The following is a 20,230-nucleotide window of genomic DNA, read 5'->3' as shown; positions in this document are numbered from 1 at the left end:
GGAATGGAAAGATTTATTCTCTCTCACATGCCAGAAATAATTTTTTTTCCTCTAATCATTACATTCTGTACTACACACAGTAAAAACTCCCAAACACAACTTTTAATGGTGAGCAATTATATAGTCTAACTCCTGTTTTCAGCAGCTGGCTTGAGATGTCTTTTAAAGGGTCCTTTCTTTTTCAGAAAGTAATCAATATTTTCATGAAAATTGTGAATGCCAAGATGAAACAGAATAACAGCTTTCCTTTTGATGAAACTTAATGCCTTATTTCAATGTTTATTAAATGAAGTATCCCCCTCCAATGCTTTTACATTTTCCAAATGTAGCTTTCAGGCTAATAACACCTTTTTAAGGCAGGTATATTAAAAATCAAAAGGCTAAATAACTTTGGGAGCATTGCAATTTTGGGTTTTTATGTGACCCATCAGCTTAATTCTAAACAATTTTGCCATTTTTCTAATTCATGTTGATTAACAAACCACGTATTGCTCATTTACTTATCCGTAGTACCACTGCTTTTCAGGACACATCCTTGTGGGTGTAGTACCTGAAGAATTAGACTTTTAAAAATACAAAACAAAACAAGAGAACAAAAGAGCACACTCACAAAACACAGGAATATATATACACTGAAAGGAAAATCCCACATTGGATAGGTTAGCTGACCTAACTTTTTCTTTCCCCCCACTGAGGAATAGGACACTTCAGTTTGGAGTGACTACAGAACCACAACTTCTCACCATCAAGCTGGATGACTCAATGGGTTATGATGGAACAAACCTTTATTTGAATCAAAAACTACGTCCCATAAATAGCAAAAGATCGCAAAAAGTCATAAAGCCCAAATCATTGAAATAGTTGAGGATTACATCTAATAAAACAAAAGCTGAAAGTCCTCTGAATAATGAAGTACATACACTGCAGCAGAGAAGTTAAAACAGTATTTTTAATGGAACAAGTATTAAGGTGCCACAAATGCTTTTGGTCTGGACACCAGATTTTTAAAAATAAGGGAGTTAGATGTTGAAAGTCTCATTATGAGAACACTGAGGACAAGAAAAAAAATTACTTTTCAACTCTGTCTTAATTGTTTCAAGAAAGGATTCTGTTTCTGAGTAGCTCCTGCTGCAAGTAAAAGAACTGAAAAGGGCCCATGACTTGCAACATTAAACACTGGTTTGTTACTATTCATGTTCTTTCCACCATATTGTGTATTACAGACTGCCTACATCTTCAAATGGCTGATAGTATTGAGAGTGTAAAATAAAAACTAGGGTTTAGGGCAAGAGTAGGGTGGAAAAAAATCAGGGAAATATGGCTACTTCTGTCAAGTTCCAGAATTTCAGAACTCTTTATAAACTGGCTGCTTGTAACTTCAGTAATGTCCTGAGTTACAGCAAAACAGGTTAAAATTAGAATAATAATAGTTTATTTCTAGTGAAGGTCGGGCACCATTTGAGGATCTTAGTAATTTGCGGCAAGTCAATTCAGCTATACCTCTGCACACCTTACCAGTGCTGTGTTATCACAGAATCACAACAGTGCAGAGGGAAATGCAAATTAATTCCAAGATTGAAGCCTCTGTAAGTGAGCAGAGGTCATAAAATCTTAAGGCAGGTATGTGAACTTTCTCAAGTCATCTTCTGTTTCTTACCGAGTAGGTTCTTTTACAAATGTACTGCTGACACTGCTGGAAACATAGCAAGGCATCACTTTCAGAAACTGCAGACATGGAAACCTTTCTAAAACATTATCTGATATTGCAGGCTGCTGAATGCTGGAGTTGATCAACCACTGCTGTTCACGAGATCACCGACAGTGAGTAAAACAAGTGCCTAAAATCAAATCAGTAATTAACACACAACTGCACGGTACGCTTTATGAAACAGACTTTACATAATGTCCCCAAATACTTTAGCATTAGATAACAGGGTGAGGAAGGGAGAGATTAAGTTGCATCAGCAATGGAAAAAATATCTTTGAGAGTTTAGACGTGCAAGTGAAGCATGAAGCAAGGAAATGGGGCAAACAGGAAGGCTACACTCGATGGGAGACACACCTTGAAAGAAGATTTATCTACTAATGATAATGAGATTATAAAGCAAAGGGAAACTAAAGCTGCAGATAACAGTAAAAGAAGGGGAAAGTTTGTGATTGTATCCCCAAGATAGTTCTCACACTAACTAGAACCTCACTTCTATTCTGAGAAAAATTTCATGGAGCGCTTGCCAAAACTCTAGGTCTGTATATGGTTACATAGCAGAGAATGGACAACTGAAAGGAAAAACACAGCAGCAACTGCTGATCAGAAATCCCACTTCAGCTCTGGAAGGCAGAGAACTGCCCTATGGAGCCAGGACTGTAAGCATCTCACTAAGGTTAAATCCTGCAAAGACTGAAGCATTACAAAGTATCCCACGGAGGAGCACAGCTGTGGCCTGAAGCCAGGGCAGGCTTCCTTACTCCACACTGTCAGGAGACAGCTCTGATCACATCCTGTGCGGGACGACAGAGCAGTGTCAGCATCAGTTAGGAATTCAAGTGTCTCTGGAAGCTCAAATCTTGCAGCCCTGAAACTCTGCCCTGTAAGACCAGGAGGACGGAGGATATCCAATTCATTTTTACAACTTCGCTTGAATTATTTTGTAGCCGTAAAATGGTCACTCTGGCACAAAGTATGTGGTACCACCCTGAAAAATGAGTTCTAAATAATTAAACTGAAAATCAGTCAGAGCAGGTCCCAACAGATCACACTATAATTGCAGCTATTAACCACACAGTTTTTATGACAGTGTAAGTCAGGGTATAAAAGTATGATAATTCATTTGAATTCTAGAAATACATTTGCAGCCAGAAGCTCTGAAAAGCCACACAGTTCAGCCAACCCCAGATATAAGTGATACCTATTTGCCACCATGGGATCAACCTTACCGTTTGCTGAGGATATGCAGCTTCTATCACCTTCCTGGAATTCAGCTCCATGTGTTTGGTTCCTTCAGTAATTGCACTTACTCATCTTTGCATCACAAACCTACTTGTTACTATAATGCTGCAAGCAATTGCTGGCACTCTCAAATTGTATCTTCACAGCAGAGAACAATTTTCTACCTCTTACCTTAGGTTCTTTTGACTGACTTCACTGGAATTACCCTCTCAAAATGCTATAACTAACAGTTATTTTCATCACAGAACTATAAGACAATCACATTTAGTCTTCTTACACGTATTTGGACAAAAAAATGCATTTTCAGCCTTTTATTGCTTACACTAGCCAAACAGACAAGCTTGAAACCTAATACCTTACGTTTATCACAGGTGGACCACAAATACCATCTTAATTTGCTTAAAAAACCCAATAACTTGAGCATCGAAATGCTAAGCTAAAATGCTAAGCATCTGTGGACCAAGTAGATTTGGCAAATGAAGGAATTAAGATGATTTTAATTGATTGGTGTAATTGCTAATGAGATAAGATGAATCCGCAGCAAAAGGAGGTCCAAGAGTTGCAAAAAAATGGTCACTTACTCTGGAGATCAAAGTCACCATCTTCAGAAAGCTGATCATTCCCTGCCTTTGAAGGAAGGGCATAGGGAATACTACATAAGGAGCATCATTCACATTTGGACTGAAAAAAACTTCAAAAGAAAAGAAACTCATCGCAAATACAAGTGTAATTTTATCAACAAACAGATATTGTTTCAAGCTATTGAAAGAATTTAACATTTTGACAGAGTTGTTTCTAATTTTGGAGAAATATGCAGTATGTATGTGAATTAAGAGTAAACTATCTTTGTTTTAAGAAATTTTAATGTATCTTCAGGAAGATAGGAAGGACATGAAATCATAGAAAAGCCAAACTGGACACTGTAAGTGTAGTTTGGTGGGAAGGGGGTTGTTTTATGCATTGGGTGTGGAGGGGGGAGTGTTGTTCCAGTTTGGGTTGTTTTTCTTAACTAGCAGTAGTAATATTCTAGCTCTTGGACACTCCTTATAGTGTGAACCAGTGAAGGAAAAAGGGTCATAAAATCAAGATTCCATATCTTTGAAAGCTTCCACAGCCATTGGTGCTATTTTCTTCAATATGACAGACATAGAAAATATCCCAGTGAACACATTTAGCATATAATGTACTGTTACATAGCAGTGACAGATAATTCACCATCATATTAAATGACTAGGTTATATAGTACAAAGATTTTTGTGATTTGCTTCTTAAAACAATGATTAGATCTCTGCCATTTCCCCATTAACAGGTGCATTCTATAAAGGAAAAATAATTAAAACTGCTTAATTAAATGAGATCTAATGAAATCAGAAAAACTTTATTACATCTCTCCTCACTGTTTTTCAAATGAGTTAAGTAATAAGATGAAATAAATATTTAAAAAAAAAACAAAAAAAAAAAACAAAAAAATTGAAATATTTTCCATACTAGAAGTCTATATAATAACTTCCAAAACTGAAAATGTTTTAAATTTCTTTAGTTACAATATGCTGTCTATGCACAGTTTGCTTCAAGAAAAGGCTCCATGTAGACAACTTTTAAATATAAAGTTACAGCATTTATCTAAAATCACAAATAATGTAAAAAACCCCCCACTCTTAGGAAAGCTTATAAGGAATTGTTTGTTAAAACAGAGTTGAACAATCCCAAGTTAAGCTAGTATGTTCACACCTATCACTTGATCACTGATCCTCTGTTCATCTGGTTTTTGGATCCATGCTTGCATCATTTATGTTGTGCTAGCAAAAGCATCTCTTGGTATTCAAAGAGAGAAAAAAGGCAAATTAAATAGGTAAAAAGTTTGCTATCAAATATTATCAAAAATTTACTTTTGCAGAGAAGAACATCAAGACATTTTCTAAGCAAAATGACATAGATGGAATGTTGGAAAAAATATCTTCTAAGACAACCAAATGAATAAGAAACACTCATGGAAAAAGCAGCCTAAGAAAACTTACAGGAAGAGGCCAAGCACCTTTTCTATGCTGTTCAGTTTCTACTGCAGTTCTGGAACCTTTATTAGTTGTTACACAATACCAAAGTCTGCTTTGCTGGGTATCTGTATTTTTCACAGTAGTCTCTTGAGTTTCCAAGCCAGTGCACATTTTTCCAATGTCAGTCTATTTTAATAGAAACTGTCCATTGTGAAACGGAGGCAAAGAATTGTAGAAATTACATGGAGCCTTAGACACAAGTCTAGAAAAGATTACAAGATTTTACTTTAACCACAAATACATCCATCTCAGATTGAGCTGGGAAAGCTGTTCAAGACTGCTTAAGGCAATGCTTGCATTCGCTAAAAAGGATTATGATATGGCCTCCAAATTTATCAGGCACTGAAAAAGAACCCTTGTCTGAGGTGGAGAAGTTGGCAGCTGTCAGAGTGTAATTCTGATCTGGCAAACACTTGCCCTGCAATTCGGGTCAATGTGAACAGAATGTAGAAGTTTGTAAGCAAGTAGATATTTGTCAGCATATTAACAACGGATCATACATACAGGCTGAAGTATCTTCAGCCACTTTATGTCAGTTTAGCTATGGAGAAATAAGAAAAAAGATACTGATTTCTAGTTAACTGTTTACCTGCAGTCATACATTCTAAATGGTGGCTTACAAGCATAAGGGCTAAACTCTCAACTTTGTGTTTCTAGCTTTATCATTTAGAACTATTTTAAAATACCCATATAACTACATTCTTTATTTAAAACATCTGGACAAAGCTACTTGTCCCACAATAAGGGCCAAATCTAGCTCCAGTATGCGGTAATATAAAAGAAAATGGTATAGCAGGAAATTCCTGACGTGAGCTGAAGGAATCTTTGTAGTGTTCAATCATGACTTCAGTTCTACTTCCTTGTGAAGTAAAAGATATGCAATGTATGGCTGTAACTGACCTGCCAAAACGTACCTATTCTCATTTCCTTCATCCTCTCTTAGAAGATGTTACCACAGCGGTTTTTTTCAAGAAAAAGAGATAAGGTGCAAGTCCTGTCTTATGACTGAAGGCTATTACTAGGTTTGCAGATTACAAGAAGACTGACAGTCCACCAATTAGGTTCATGTTGAAGCTCACTATTTGGCATCTGAGAATAAAGCAACCGATGAAGCAGAAAACTTAGTACACAATAATTACCTTCCCTCTAAGCTTTCAGGTAACTCAATGAACAGAAGAGGCTGGTCAGTCTGAAAGTGTAAAAACTGAGTCAGAGCATTCTGCAATGTGTCTCTAAGCTAATATTCACATTTTTGCCTATGTTTTCCCCAGTTTCCAGTGACACTCTCTTGAAAATAACAGTGATAGGCTCATTCTTCAGATAAAGCCTTCATCCAATCAACTGCATTTCCATCTGAAATCCTTAACACCCGGGCCAGAATGTTAAAGATGTTAACACAAACATCTAACTTCTTGTGTCCTGCAGAGACCTTTGTGAAGGTCTCTGGTATTTACGTATGCAAGGCTGGACAAAAGCACAAAACTGAAGCTTATTCCTCTCAAGGTGGGTACTTGAAAGTATGTGCACCAATTTTAGTCAGAAACTTAAACCTTATGTGAGGACTCAACTAAAAAGAGTCAAGAAGATCGAGAGCTAGATGCACCCATTACACACAAGTGAAGTTACAGAAATTGACCTTTATTTAGTAATCAGTTTCTTTAACTTTTTTTTGATACAAAGTGACATTTTCATTTAGTACAGAAAAATCCATATCAGAACAGTACCTGTCTGTTTCAGTTGTACCACTGGAGTCTACTCTGATCTCAAACTTTAAAAAACAAACAAACAAAAAAATGAGATAAACAAAACCCAACTTCTGTCCCTCACCATGAGAAGCAGGTGGACTAGTAATTCACTGATACCATTTCATATTTATTAATTTATATATATAGTATTATAATAGTATGGTATAATACTATATAAAATACTATATATATATTAGATGTTTTTATAGTTCAAAATACTCTATATAGTTATAACTATATAAATACTATAAAGAGTATTTTGAACTATAATATAGCAACTGTAAAACAGAATTTAAATTTAGGACCAGATCTTTCTTTGAAGAACTGTACAATAAGAATCCCTTTTTTTAATTATAAAAGCTGCAAACAGAAGCAAAATTACAGCCTGTAGTGTAAAACTAGAAACCCTACATAATGAAATGTTAGAAACAGTGGCTGAGAAACAGTTCTACTCAAATAATATTTTAAAAACAATTAAAATACAGTACCCAGGAAACATGGCACAAGAGACAGAAGAGACAGGTACAAAACCTGTGTTAGGAACACAGAGTCAGAAGTGCAAAAAACCAAAAAGGGAACCAATATAATAGAGTTTGGTACAACAGCTAAATAAGTATTGCAACCAAAACTAAACGATCACTTTTTTTGACAGTGAAAACACTAACAATTTAGTACCTTTCTAAAGGTTTTTAGTCAAAGCCCTAAAACTGTGTCTGCTCTTAAATAAAAACAATCTATGTGAATGCTACACACTGAAGTACAAAGCTTAAGAATTACCCTGCAAAATTGCACCGACATAAGCTTTCCATATTTACAGTATCTAAAAGTGACAGAACACAGCATGCTAGGCCTAGTTTATGACTCTTCCCCACCAGTACTTAATCCAGGCCCAACAACCAAAAATTATTATTTCTCAACACAAGTTAAGCTTGGATTGTTCAGATACATTATGACATTTAAATATTAGATTCATGCATAAAACAAGAAATGATATCTTTGACAGACAAGCATCGACAGGATACAAACAGTGGTCTGCCCTGTGTAGGAGTGTACTTACTTTTGAGCTTACTCCCAAGACGTACCGATTCAATCCCACCTTATTACCTGGTTGTCAAGTCAACAATGTGCTTAGAAATGGTCAAAATCGTAACTAAGAGTCACACTGCGCACAAACTGACCGTTCGTATTCAGAAATTTCACTCCATTTTGGAGAGCTACCTCATTAAGTGAAAGGACATAGAGTTAAAAAAGAAACAAAACAAAACAAAAAGACATTCAAGTAAACAGCAAGAACCAAATACTTTGAAAAGGTTTTTGTAAACTTGTCATTCTACAGGGTTTTGCAGCATTGTTAAATTCGTTACTCATGGACAAGTACACACAGGTCACAACCCCTCGTGACAATCTGTCATGTGTACACGTACGAAGTTAAGAGACAAGCTCGGTGAAGTGATCTACCCCTTTCCCACATGCCTCATCAGGTCCTTGTGTGTTCAGTGTTATCATTCCCCTTCATGAAACAGAAATCACCTACGGATAACTTTATAAAGACAGAAATGAACAGAGTCCATTGGATAGAAAGTTAGTTGGTTATTTACATCTGCAAAGTAGTTTCACAGCGCAATAATCTACAGCGGGCCAGCTGGAATCCACAGGACTTTGTTTTGTTCTTGGTCGACAGTTGTCATAATCTGAGTGCAAATGCTTGAAAGGGCTCCTCCCTGGACAATGCCTGGAGAAGAAGAAACACCACACACAAATGAGACTGGAACAAAAAGTTATGACTAATTACAAAGAGCAGTCTTCTGCATTTATCTGCAAAGTGTTTATCAACAGATCAGAATTAAGCAACTCAATTCAGTATTTGACAGATGCATGACTCTACTAAAAAAACAAAAAACAAAAAACAAATAAACAAAACAAAGAGGTCAAGCATTAAATACACAGTTTCTTCTGCTAGCTCTTAAAACAGTCCAGGGAAGTCACAGAACTAATGGCTGTAATCAACTAAGACAACTGTTTTGTAAGTGGCCTCCATGTACTATTTTCAGAGGCATCAGGTGGTAAAGTTTAAGTCTAAAGATGGTCAGAACCTGCTATAATAAACTTTCTCTGTTCCACATGTGGTGTTAAGAGTTTTATATTTACAGGGTAATATACATAGAGACTACAGCTGTAGCAACTAGACACTATTTACAAATATTAGAAGTAAATTATGAGGCAGCTCACAGATCATTGAGCTAAATAAAACAGCGGCCGTTGCTACTCCAGTTCTTATTGTCAACTACATTTAAGAAACAAAAGGCCAACAGCAAGCAACTCCCTGAAAATCAATTAAAAAGATAAACGAACACCTTTTATTCTACCCTTGCTAAACATAACAGTCATAAAAAGTAAAATGCCAACACTGACACAGGAGAGGAGAATGTATTCGCTTTAAGACTTAAAAAGTGAGGAACTTCATAACTCAAGAAATATGTCAGCAAAGCCTCTGGCCACAGCTACCATTAATGCTAAAAAAATATGGAAATACTTACACAGCTTAAGAAATAATTTTCCTTAAAAGGAGAATTTGATGTCACATAAACTAATATTTGACTCTGCAATATATACTACAATTAATGATGTCAGGTGAGTTTGGATATAGAACACAGTAACTGACAAGGTCTATGGAAGGTGAAAGAACAGGGAGGAAATGATTCAGACTACACACTGTGCTCACAATACAGGAAACAAAGCCAACTTCAAAGAGTCATCAGTCAAAAAGTGTACTTCATGAAGTAGTCACGGAGCTCAGGTCAGAGAGCGTGTCCTACAGCTCCATGAGTAAGCTACCAGGTACAACACGCCTATCTACAGGTTTATTTTATGCACAACACTATAACTTCAACAAGCTTAAATGTCAATGCAGTTTGAACACCAATCCTCTCTGACTATCAGCATCTGGAAATGTTGATGACTGCTGGAGTCCACTGTACTTGGAACTAACAGAGGGAGGACCTTCCCACAGGGCATATGAGAAGATACACATAAGACTCTCTTTCACTGACTGCCACTTCCACTATCAGGGTAAAATTAAAATGCCACAAATGACTAAACAAGAAGCAGAAGATAACATATGGGGATGCAATCTGGCCATGTGCATGTCAAATTCTGTGAAGGTTTAGTACATACCATGTAAAAAACATTCATATGGTTATTACAAACAGGTAAGTGATTTTGTTGAGAACGCACACAGGATGCTCTGAGAGAGCTCTATACTACGTATATCCCCTTTCCCTCTCCTACCCTTGGCAGTTATGCCTCAAAATATTTCTGTAAGAAACCCATGGGATGAAAAGTTGGATTTTGGCTTAGTTTAGTGTGTCATTTTGTTTTTCTTTTTAAGTTTTGTTGCCATACACATCAAGATGCTTAGAATTTTACCCCACTGTTTGAATGTATGTGGAACCAAATGAAAATACACTCTGAAATGAGCAGAGACAGTCTTCAAACACCGTTTTCCTTCTCTGGTAAAAATACAGTATTAACTACAAACTAATATTGATTTCATACATTTTATGAAGTTAAAAAGGCTTCTAAAGTTGAATTTAATTATTCCAAATCACAATGCAAGCTCAAGAAATGTTGGACAATTTTTTTGCTTTCTTGAAACATTTAAAGTATGTCTCACAAATCACAAAATCACAGAACGGTTGGGGTTGAAAGGGATCATTGGAAATCATCATTTGTTAATTTAAACTACAGCGTTCTTCTGTTGTTTTGTTTGATTTTTAAAATTACAAAAAACCCTTATATTCCTTACATGATATAAAACTGGCATTACTGTGTCAAATTATCTTGACCATACTTCCAATACTACTGACTAATCATAAAACATTTTCAGAATCTCTTCAGGTCATAAGATTCATAACATTCAAAACAAAACTATGTAGAAGCAGAGAATAATACTTCTAACTTGACATTTCATCTCATAGTAAAACAAAACAACAGAACATGAGTTTGCCAAAAGGGAAGGCAGAATGAAAAAAAATCAAGTGTTCACTGAAAGAATGTAGGATCTTTTGAGTTACAGTGTAATTGGGTTAAATCGCCACTGTGCTCCTAGTGAAAGTTTGATTAAATACAAACCTGTAAAATACTTGCTATACTCTTGTTCTATTTTTTGAGCTGTCTCAAATTGTTCTTTGGAATGTTTTTGTGTAACTTTGTCCCTCAGGAAGATTGGGTCTTTCTGCTCTCTGAAAAAGGAAAAAAAAAAGGAGAAAAAAAAGAGAAACACCTTGTATAAGAGTAATTTTTTTTTAAATGGACTTGAAAAGATTCCCTCCAGTTGGGTGAATACAAAGCCTAATTCACGTGCAAGCAGACTCCTAGGCCCAGAGTGCCATCTACCGAGTTTCAGCAGTATCAGCAGTCATCAGGATCATTTCAGTGCTAATGAATTTATTTGCTGTCAGACCAAGACAGTAATTCTTTAAAGTTTCAGAGACTGAGAGGTGGTTGCAGAAGAAAGAATATAATTTTTTCCAGTTCATGTGAATCATCATCTCATATACACGTTATACTCCCTACACAAAGCTGGGTACAAGTACCACTCTTTTAAGGGCTTGTGAAATATCAAACAACAAGCAAATAAAATATTTCTGTTATCACATATATAACACATTTTTGAGATGCCTCTTTTTCTATTATAGAAGCTCTTGAAACACAAAAAAACATAGAGAAATTTACAAATGGTAAAAAAAATATTTTAATTCTGATCAAGGCTTGTAACACTCTCCTCCAAGTGACTTAGGGTACCCAGTAGGGAATTCTGTTTAAAAGGAAGCAGAATTTATATTCAACTACTAAGGTCATATAGATACATACTGAAACAATATAAACACAGTTTCTTATAGCAGTGAGAAAATCAGCACAATTTAAGTCTACAAATAATTTTAAAAAAATTCCTAAACTAACCTATCATTGCTGTGGGGCATTTCAGAGAATGCCAACAGAACCTGTGCTATATGAAAAATGCTGTTTGGAAAAACCTTTGTGCTCACATCAGGTGGAGAAATGTACCACTGCAACTTATATCGATGACTGCCAGTTTGATCACTCTGTCACTTTGAAAAAAAAAAAAAAGGGAACAGCTGTAAAGGTCACCATTCCATTTCCAATGGGGGTCAAGACATGACAGTTCCATTCATCATTCAAATGCCCAATCCTACAGTGGTGATGAAATACATCTAATGCTCTATGTTTTTCTTCTACTTTAAAGTGGTGATACTTATCTTCTTTATGAAATAGATAGTAATCAAATTTACCTACAGATCAAGAATATAAGAAGTCTTCAATTTTAAAAATGAAGATAGCACAAGTATAAGATCTCTTAGCAAAAGTGTCTTAATATTCACGTGGGGAGATTATGTCACTTCTTGCCAAATCAATCTATCAAAACATGTGAAGGCTTACTCAGACATCAGAGGAGGGACTGGGGTTTGTAACTCCCGTGTTCTGTTCCTGGCTACATTCAAGCAGAAAATTGACAATTACTGAAAGACGTGGCTTGAGAAGACTACAATATACACACTATGTGCAAAAGGGGACTGCTTTTGCTTTTTTCACTGGAGAATGAAGGTGGGAAAGCTGAGGTTGTGAGGCCAAGGTATAGCTTTGGCCCTGCTGAGAGGACGAAGAACAGCTTTGTCATCATCATCACTAAACCCTCAATGGATCTCACCCGTATCTGCCTTACAGTTTACTACAAAAGGGAGCAGGAAAGATCTGAATCCCACTAGGAGTACGCTCAGTTTAGTCTACACGGATTTCTTGAGAAGATTCACTTAATTGTCATGCAGCCCAAATGGAGTTATGACCATATACCTCATAGTGGTTTTTATGAGGATTAATTTCCCCATTTTAAAGAGATTTAAGATGACTTGGATGAAATAAACAATAAAGGTAAAACAAGCTTATTTTAAGCTAAAATAAACATCCCTGAACTACACCCCTCACAGACTTACTTGATTTGTTTAGCATTTTTGTAGCGAATAAAAATTACAATAGGGTAGATATGAACACTGTGGAGCCGTTCGATGGCATGAGGAGCGATGTCAAGCAGACAATGACAATCCTAAGATCAAATGTAAATGCAAAACACTCATTCAGTTAAAGAGCACAAGCACACATGCAAATCCCCCATTTCTCCCCCTACTTAAATCATAGCAACCCAACAGAATTTGGCTATACATTTACCACTTTGGCACTATCGAGCAATTTGTACCCAAAGGATTTATAACAAAAGACAGAAGATGAAAAAACTGCAAGAAATTCCATTCATAATACCAAAAGCATGCATTGATAGAAAAAAAAGTACTTGAAGAACTAATGAAATGAAAACTAAAACTGAAATATATGCAATATACATTTTGTCAAGTTTAAACACTCCTATTAATTTTCTCTTCCAAAAATCATAAGCAAACACAAGTGTTAATAGGACTTTCTGTGTGGTTTGATTGAAAACTGTAAGGAATGTGCAGACTTTAGGTAATACCTGTCTCCAGGATTATTAGGATGTTTATTTCTATACAACTGCATTAAACTGAATAGTTAAAAAAAAATTAAATCCTTGTTTGGCAAGGGTAGAGGGTGGAATTTAAGACATTGATTTCTAACTTTATTAAATAATACTGTAGAAAAATGTGGACATTTCTAGTTTCTATAAAGGTGAGTTTGCATAAAATAATCTTTAAACAGTTACATGCCAAAGTGAGGTAAGTTTTATTTTATTCAGCTGCCTGGGGAAGAATTCCCTAAATGTCTTAATGGATGGCAATAATAAGTTAATTTCTACCCCCCAACATAGTCTGACTTCATATTGTAAACTGTACAAAGAACTACAGCATTAAAATTGACTCACCTTTTCTGTTATCTCTTTTATTGAGGCTACAGTTGTCACATCAAAATGTCCACTCCTCCGTTTATAATCAATAAACAGACAGTCCTTCACACCTCGTTCAATGGCTTGCTGGGAAGCTTTCATAACCTCTGTTTCATAGAACCAAAAGAGATCCACCTTCATTACTATTCCTTAGGCACAGAACAAAGCTAAGAAAAAACACTGTCTGCAAATTCAGATTCTTGGGAGTTTTATCCATTTTGGTTTTATCATTTAGTTAATTTATATAGAGGTTACTGTCATGTATTCCAGGCATGAATAAATTGGTTATATTTGCATACTTACCAAGAGGACATCTGCAAAACTTTCCTGGCGATTCTTTGACCAACATGTCTTTCACAGCATCAAGTAAAGGTCCTAGAATAAGGACAGGCCTAGGAGAAGTACAGTCCACTTTCTGAACACGCTGATATGCCAAACTTGCAGAATCTACACACACAGAAGAGATTTACTTGTAGAAGTATAAATTATTTTCCTGGAATTCCTCAAATAAGCAGAAGCACCCTAAAAGTAATTACGAGAACATCTCCCTTGCAAGGGCTAAAGGCCTTAACAAGTACAAAAAGTGTTCAGTTATTATTGCAATTTTTCCACTTAATGGCTTAAAATAGACATTTTTCTAATTGAACCTGGTGTTCCATTAGAAAAATTGAACTCCCCACCTTCATACAGACTAAAACCAATCATCCTGGAAAGTGTAAACAATACACAATATTTGGTGTCTCTGGCTTGACTTGTCGAGCTCTTAAAATGACGTAAGCATTGCAATCAACATGATTTTTGTAAAGGAGTGAAGAAATAGAAGTGTAGATTTTTTTGAGTGATGTGCAGGATTTCTCTCTAGACTAAGCAACCTGGACAGAAATAAAATAATTGAAAGGAAGATCAAAACTACGCTTCAAAAAGAATCTCCCTCTCCAAATGAAATAGTATGCCAATAGGTCTAGGAATAAACTACCAAAAAATTAATTTGAAACACTCTGGCTCGTAATTTAATAGAAAAAAACATGTTATTAAAAGTAATAATCACCATTTGTACTCAGAGCAACCAGAAAGTAACATTATTTGTTGTGTTGTGCTGCAGTTGATTAAAAATGAAAGAGAAGGAAAGGAACTGCCTCCCAAGTGTAACAAAGGTACTTGCCATCCAAGAAGGGAATTGAGTCTGTACTGATTGTATCAAGAGCCAGTAAATCTTTTCCATCTTTGGAACCGCTTCGCTTGTGTTTATGCTTTCTTCTGAAGAATGACCTCCGTGCTGCTGCTGACAATGTCTTAGATGAACTGTTTTCATCTTTAGCCTCAGACATGCTGTGTCTCCTGTAGAATTCCTGATCCATCCTACAATGAGACAGACCAAATGGATGGTATTTAAACTTATCTTTTTAAATTTTTTTGACAGTATCACTGCTGCTTTTGGGACATACTTGAAATGCTTCTCTCAAGCCTTGGCCTGAGTATCATCATAGAAACTCAATCCAAAACAAACGATAACATAAACCAAATAAAAAGCTTCTGAAAACTTCACACTGCCACAATTTCCTCAGAATTCTTGTAAATAGCAGAATGGCAAAGAGGGTGATCACTCTGATACAGGTAGGGCAAAATTCTCAAGGGTAGAAGTGGTAGTATGCACCTATTTGCCAATAAAGGCAGCCTCACAGAGAAGTGAAGATCCCATTGTTTCTGTGAAGCTGCATGTTATGCTCATCCTCACAAATAACTCATTAGCAATACAAAATAACAGTTTCGTGCAGTCTGATTTTATATCATCACAAATATTTTGGCCACATAACATGCATAGTGCAGTTGGTTTTACCACCCATCTTCTGGGAACAAGCCTATCAATGATGTGTATGTGTCTGTATGTATATATTGTACTTCCACACATTCCACATAGATGGAATATCCCAAAGTCAGGATGAATATTGCATTATGACATGGAGAGAAGACTACTAGAAGAAAAGGAAACCAGAAAACCAGTATTCTTAAAAAAAAAAAAAAAATTGACTAGGTGATAACAACTGATTTCAGTAACAATGTAAAATCAGTTACCACATCCTCCTAACTGCTATATCAACACCACGAGACTGCAGTGGGTACATAGTCTTATACCAACATTGTTGTCCACACATAACTAAAAACACTGATGTTTCCCAAGAATGACAGTGATAACCAACCTTAGATTCAAGGATATTTTTGCTGTGGTTACTCTCATGTTTGTTATCGGTATTATCTATCACTAGACTGAATCACAGAATCATAGTATCAGAGAATATGATGAGTTGGAAGGGACCCATCAGGATCATTGAGTCCAGCTCCTGGCCCTGCACAGGACACCCCAAGTATGACACCATGTACCTGAGAGTATTGTCCAAATGCTTCTTGAACTCAGTCAGGCTTGGTGCTGTGACCACTTCTCTGGGGAGCCTGTACCAGTGCCCAACCTAAACCTCCTTCTCCTAATATCCAACCCAAACCTCCTCCAACTCAGCTTCATACCACTTCCTCAAATCCTGTCACTGGTAATGAGAATGAAGAGATCAGTGTCTGTCCCTTCTCTTCCTCTCATGAGAAGTTGTGACTGCAATGAGGTCTCCCCTCAGCCTCCTCTTCTCCAGGCTAAACAGACCAAGTGCCTTCAGCTGCTCCTCATATGGCTTCCCCTCAAGGCCCTTCACCATCTTCGTTGCCCTCCTTTGAACGCTCTCTAAGAGCTTAATATCTTTCTTATATTGTGATGCCCAAAACTGCCACAATATTCAAGGTGAGGCTGCCCCAGTGCAGAACAGAGCAGGACAATCCTCTCCCTTGACCGGCTGGTGATGCTTTGCCTGATGTGCCCCAGGACATTGCCATTACTAGTTTACTATTTAAAACAACTTGATAGAGTAATATATTTAATTCAATGTTATTAAAATATGCATACTTAAAGTGACATCTAAGAACTACTATCTCCCAGAAAGAACAAAAGCAAACAAGTATTTTAAATCACATCTCTCTAGTCGGACTTTTAAAGACAAATACTTTTTAAAGATAAATACTGTAACCAAGGTCACTTACATATATTTACTTGGAATCTGTCCTCTTTCCAGCTTCTGAGCATTCTCGTCTAGCTGCCAAGCCATCCAGCAACCAAAATTTCCCTGTGGTAGAGTATCATCCACATACAAAATGTCATCCTTTTTAAAGCTTAAATCCTGTTCCACCTCTGCCAGACGGTCATAAAGTGCTCTGGAAAGGAAGACATAAATAGGCTCTACAACCGGACTCCATCAACTCAAGGGAAGAACACACATACCTTTTTTGAAAGGTTAACAGATCAGTGGCACAATCTACATTTCAAGAACAAACAAGTTTACAGCAAAACATACAGTCTTACTATAAGACAGATCGTGTCCTAGTTAGGACAAATTGGTAAACTTCAAATTTTAAAAAATGTGGCAGAACTGATGTACCACCTATCTCGTGGTGGTCAGCACACCATGCTAACAGCCTTATGCTGTCATTACTAGTCATGCTCAAATACCTGATGTAGAATCCATCTCCAGGAAGCTCTTTTATTTTATTAAACTCTTCTATTCTGTATTGAGTCTTTATTTTGATGTTTTCTCCAGGCTTCAACATTTCAAGATAAGCTTCCTCTGCTGTTTTATTTCGCATATCAATGGACCCATACTGCAAAACACAAAACAGAAACCCCTGGGTGTGAAATTGTATCTTAACAAGCAATAAAACCAGGTGAGCTTGAAAAACACGCAAAATTACTTCATTTTTCTCACTGGTAGGCTCTATATACAAGTAAATCTTGTCACTTAACTCTAGTACAGTTTGCACCTTAAGATGTCTATAGCAGGAGACTGAGACATTACATTGGAAAACAAAAACTGAAGTGCACACAGCAGACATGCACAGTGAGAGTGCCTGCACTTCTTGAAAAAGTTTTCCAAGTGTAAGCTGAAAATCATAAAATTCACACTGAAAAAAACTTAATATTTTTAGGAAAAGCAAGTGGTCTGAAGGAAGTCATAAACATGATCACAAAGCAAAATCTCCATCTCAGTAGTAGAGGTGCAATGGGAGAGTCTCAGTACTCAGTTGCATCTGAAAAGCTCATAAATACATATGTGTTTATCATCTTAGTGGTCCTGACAAGTAAATAAATATTCAGATGCAGAAAGCAGAGTCAAAGACACATGATATGATAGGTTTTCCCTAAAGTCTCATTAGAATTTCACAGTAATAAGATTATTATTATTCTCTGTTTTGCAATATCTTTCATATCCTTGCCTTTCCCTATGTACAGCAATTGGATTCAAAGATTCCTATTTAGATGAAGGGAGATGTTTATAATTCCAAGTGGTCATATGTGAGTCCTTCAAACTTTCAGGCATCTTGTGCCATCAACAGTGACAATTCTCCAGGTCCACATCATCTGCTTCTCATGTGTTGCAGCCAAAATGTGGGTTATACATTCTCATCATTCTTACCCAGATTTTGTGGCAGGAACTAAAGATTCACAGAACATTTCCCACTGTGGGACAGCACAGCACTTGGTACCTCCCTCTTTAGACTATCCCAGTCACTTTGTCAGTATGCTGCACACTTTTCTTAAGAGCTTACCTCAAGGATCATGTCACCCAAGACTAGTCCATCAGGTCCTTTTGCTGGGCTATCATCATCTACATCTGAGACAAATATTCCATACAGGTTTCCACCACATATCTGGATCCCAAGATCGACTTGGGATTTTTTAACAACAACAGTTCTAGGTTCAGGAGTCCTTTTGTTTGTGTCCACAGGGCCCCTTGTGACAGAAAGAAATAACATGTATACTAGAACTTAAAAATTTGCATTGCATACAATCAACTAGTCATCTGAATAATATATATTTACATAAATATTATTCAGAATAGGTCACCTACAGACACAATCTTACGTGACAAACATCACCGTTTCAACTAAACCATTCTTGTAGTAAACTTTCTTCACTAACAGATCCCATCTTTCAGAAACTGCCTGAAAACATGTACTTTTATCCTGGGGTCTACTTAACTTGCCTGCTGGCTTATTTCAACCAGACACAGCATTCACAAAAGTAAACTTTGTTTTTTAATACCCTCCACATCCACTCTGACCACTTATTTTCCTTTAAGACAAAAGTTTGGCTCTCTACCTTAAGGAATTTCGAGGACTTGTAGTTGGAGTGGTTTGTTTGGATGGCGGTGTCATTGTTCCTTCATCCTGTTCACTCACAGTATCGATTACGGAATGATTGTCAGGTGTTGCAGCTCCACTGCCTTGGGGGGTGGAATGATTACTCACAGGTTCTAGGCGAGAACTGTGAGGGGAAAAAAGACAGAATAAAAGACTGGTGGGCTAATGCCAAATATTTTCCACTCAATTTTTAATTTGGCTGTAAATCAATTTTAAATTAAGGGTGAAAAAACCCAAACCAGCATGCCACTCTAAGTCTAAGAGAAAGATAAAGCTCTGTTTCGAAGTGTAATCATGCATCAAAATAGGATGGGTAATTTCACTAGGTCATATGCCTTCTCTAATTAGCTTATGGAAATTCCAGTTATGAAAAAAAGAATAAAAAAGATTTCAAGTACTACAACGTCACAATTCAAGGAAGAAGTCATCCTGGGTTTCAGTTTAGTATATTTAAGGATTATGCCCAAATAAAAGAGAAAATATAGTTAGATGCATCGAGCATTTTTCTTTTGTTTTTGACAGGCACATATTCACACATTATTTTTCTGAGCAATTACATTTCTCATCACCAGAAACGTGCTCACGTTTGCAAACATATTACATGTACAGAAGTTGGCGACTAGCTAAATAATTGCATGGACAGGAGAGCTGTCTTTTTTCCAAGTCTAGGCAGCCTTACCTTGATCGTGAATGATTGCCAAGCTGATACATATGTGGGTTGTACTGAGCCAGAATAGTGATGGTGTCACACTGCTGTCCAATGATTAGTCGAGCCTGTTGCTCTGTAGCATTCCTCAAATTTATTCCATTAAACTATGGAAAAATTGCACAAGCCAGGATGTCAAGCTTTCTAATGAAAACTAGCAAAATCATTCTTTCAGTGTTCTAATTAGTTACATGTCTAAATGCTGACTTATTTCCACAGGAATAAATAGGACAATGAAAACGTAGCTATATTATGATTCCTAGAGTTTACTGCTTGGAAGGAATCACAATAATTTTAAAATGTTTGGTAACCTGACCATGAGTTTAACAATCTTTGCATTGTTAAAAGACATGTATTCTGAGTTGTGCTATAATTTGATATCACTGATTAAACAGAAGTTGATTCAGATCACAACTCTGAGTAAATTCAGAATTTAAAGATAAATTCAGATCTACTCAGGTCTATTTTAGCATCATAAACACACTGTGCAATAGAAGATGCTTTAACATGATCTAACATTTACAAAGCAGCTCTGTACTTTACAAGATGCTACTCCATGTGTTTATCTAATACCCTAGGCAACAACATGACTGAGCCTACCTGAGTAACTTCTAA

The 20,230-nt window shown here is 36.5% G+C and overlaps 2 protein-coding genes across 4 annotated transcripts in view; one reads left to right on the top strand and one right to left on the bottom strand.

The window, feature by feature from the left end:
• RPS24 (ribosomal protein S24) overlaps nucleotides 1-20,230 on the top strand; it is a 229,759-nt gene that overhangs the window by 59,224 nt on the left and 150,305 nt on the right. The window lies entirely within an intron of this gene.
• The window catches only part of DLG5 (discs large MAGUK scaffold protein 5), a 106,384-nt gene continuing 92,772 nt past the window's right edge, over nucleotides 6,619-20,230 (bottom strand). For all 3 annotated transcript variants that reach the window (XM_064662577.1, XM_064662578.1, XM_064662579.1), the window contains 11 exons: nucleotides 19,589-19,722; nucleotides 18,869-19,033; nucleotides 18,316-18,499; nucleotides 17,222-17,370; nucleotides 16,756-16,926; nucleotides 14,837-15,033; nucleotides 13,978-14,121; nucleotides 13,654-13,781; nucleotides 12,758-12,867; nucleotides 10,878-10,987; nucleotides 6,619-8,478 (listed from right to left, as the gene is read on the bottom strand). In XM_064662577.1, coding sequence (XP_064518647.1) covers nucleotides 8,375-8,478; nucleotides 10,878-10,987; nucleotides 12,758-12,867; nucleotides 13,654-13,781; nucleotides 13,978-14,121; nucleotides 14,837-15,033; nucleotides 16,756-16,926; nucleotides 17,222-17,370; nucleotides 18,316-18,499; nucleotides 18,869-19,033; nucleotides 19,589-19,722 — 1,596 coding nt within the window. In that variant the 3' untranslated portion in view covers nucleotides 6,619-8,374. The remainder of the gene's footprint in view (nucleotides 8,479-10,877; nucleotides 10,988-12,757; nucleotides 12,868-13,653; nucleotides 13,782-13,977; nucleotides 14,122-14,836; nucleotides 15,034-16,755; nucleotides 16,927-17,221; nucleotides 17,371-18,315; nucleotides 18,500-18,868; nucleotides 19,034-19,588; nucleotides 19,723-20,230) is intronic.

Source organism: Pseudopipra pipra, chromosome 8 (genome assembly GCF_036250125.1).
Source record: "Pseudopipra pipra isolate bDixPip1 chromosome 8, bDixPip1.hap1, whole genome shotgun sequence".
NCBI classification, from domain to species: domain Eukaryota; kingdom Metazoa; phylum Chordata; class Aves; order Passeriformes; family Pipridae; genus Pseudopipra; species Pseudopipra pipra.
This window is presented reverse-complemented; position numbering and strand designations above follow the sequence as displayed.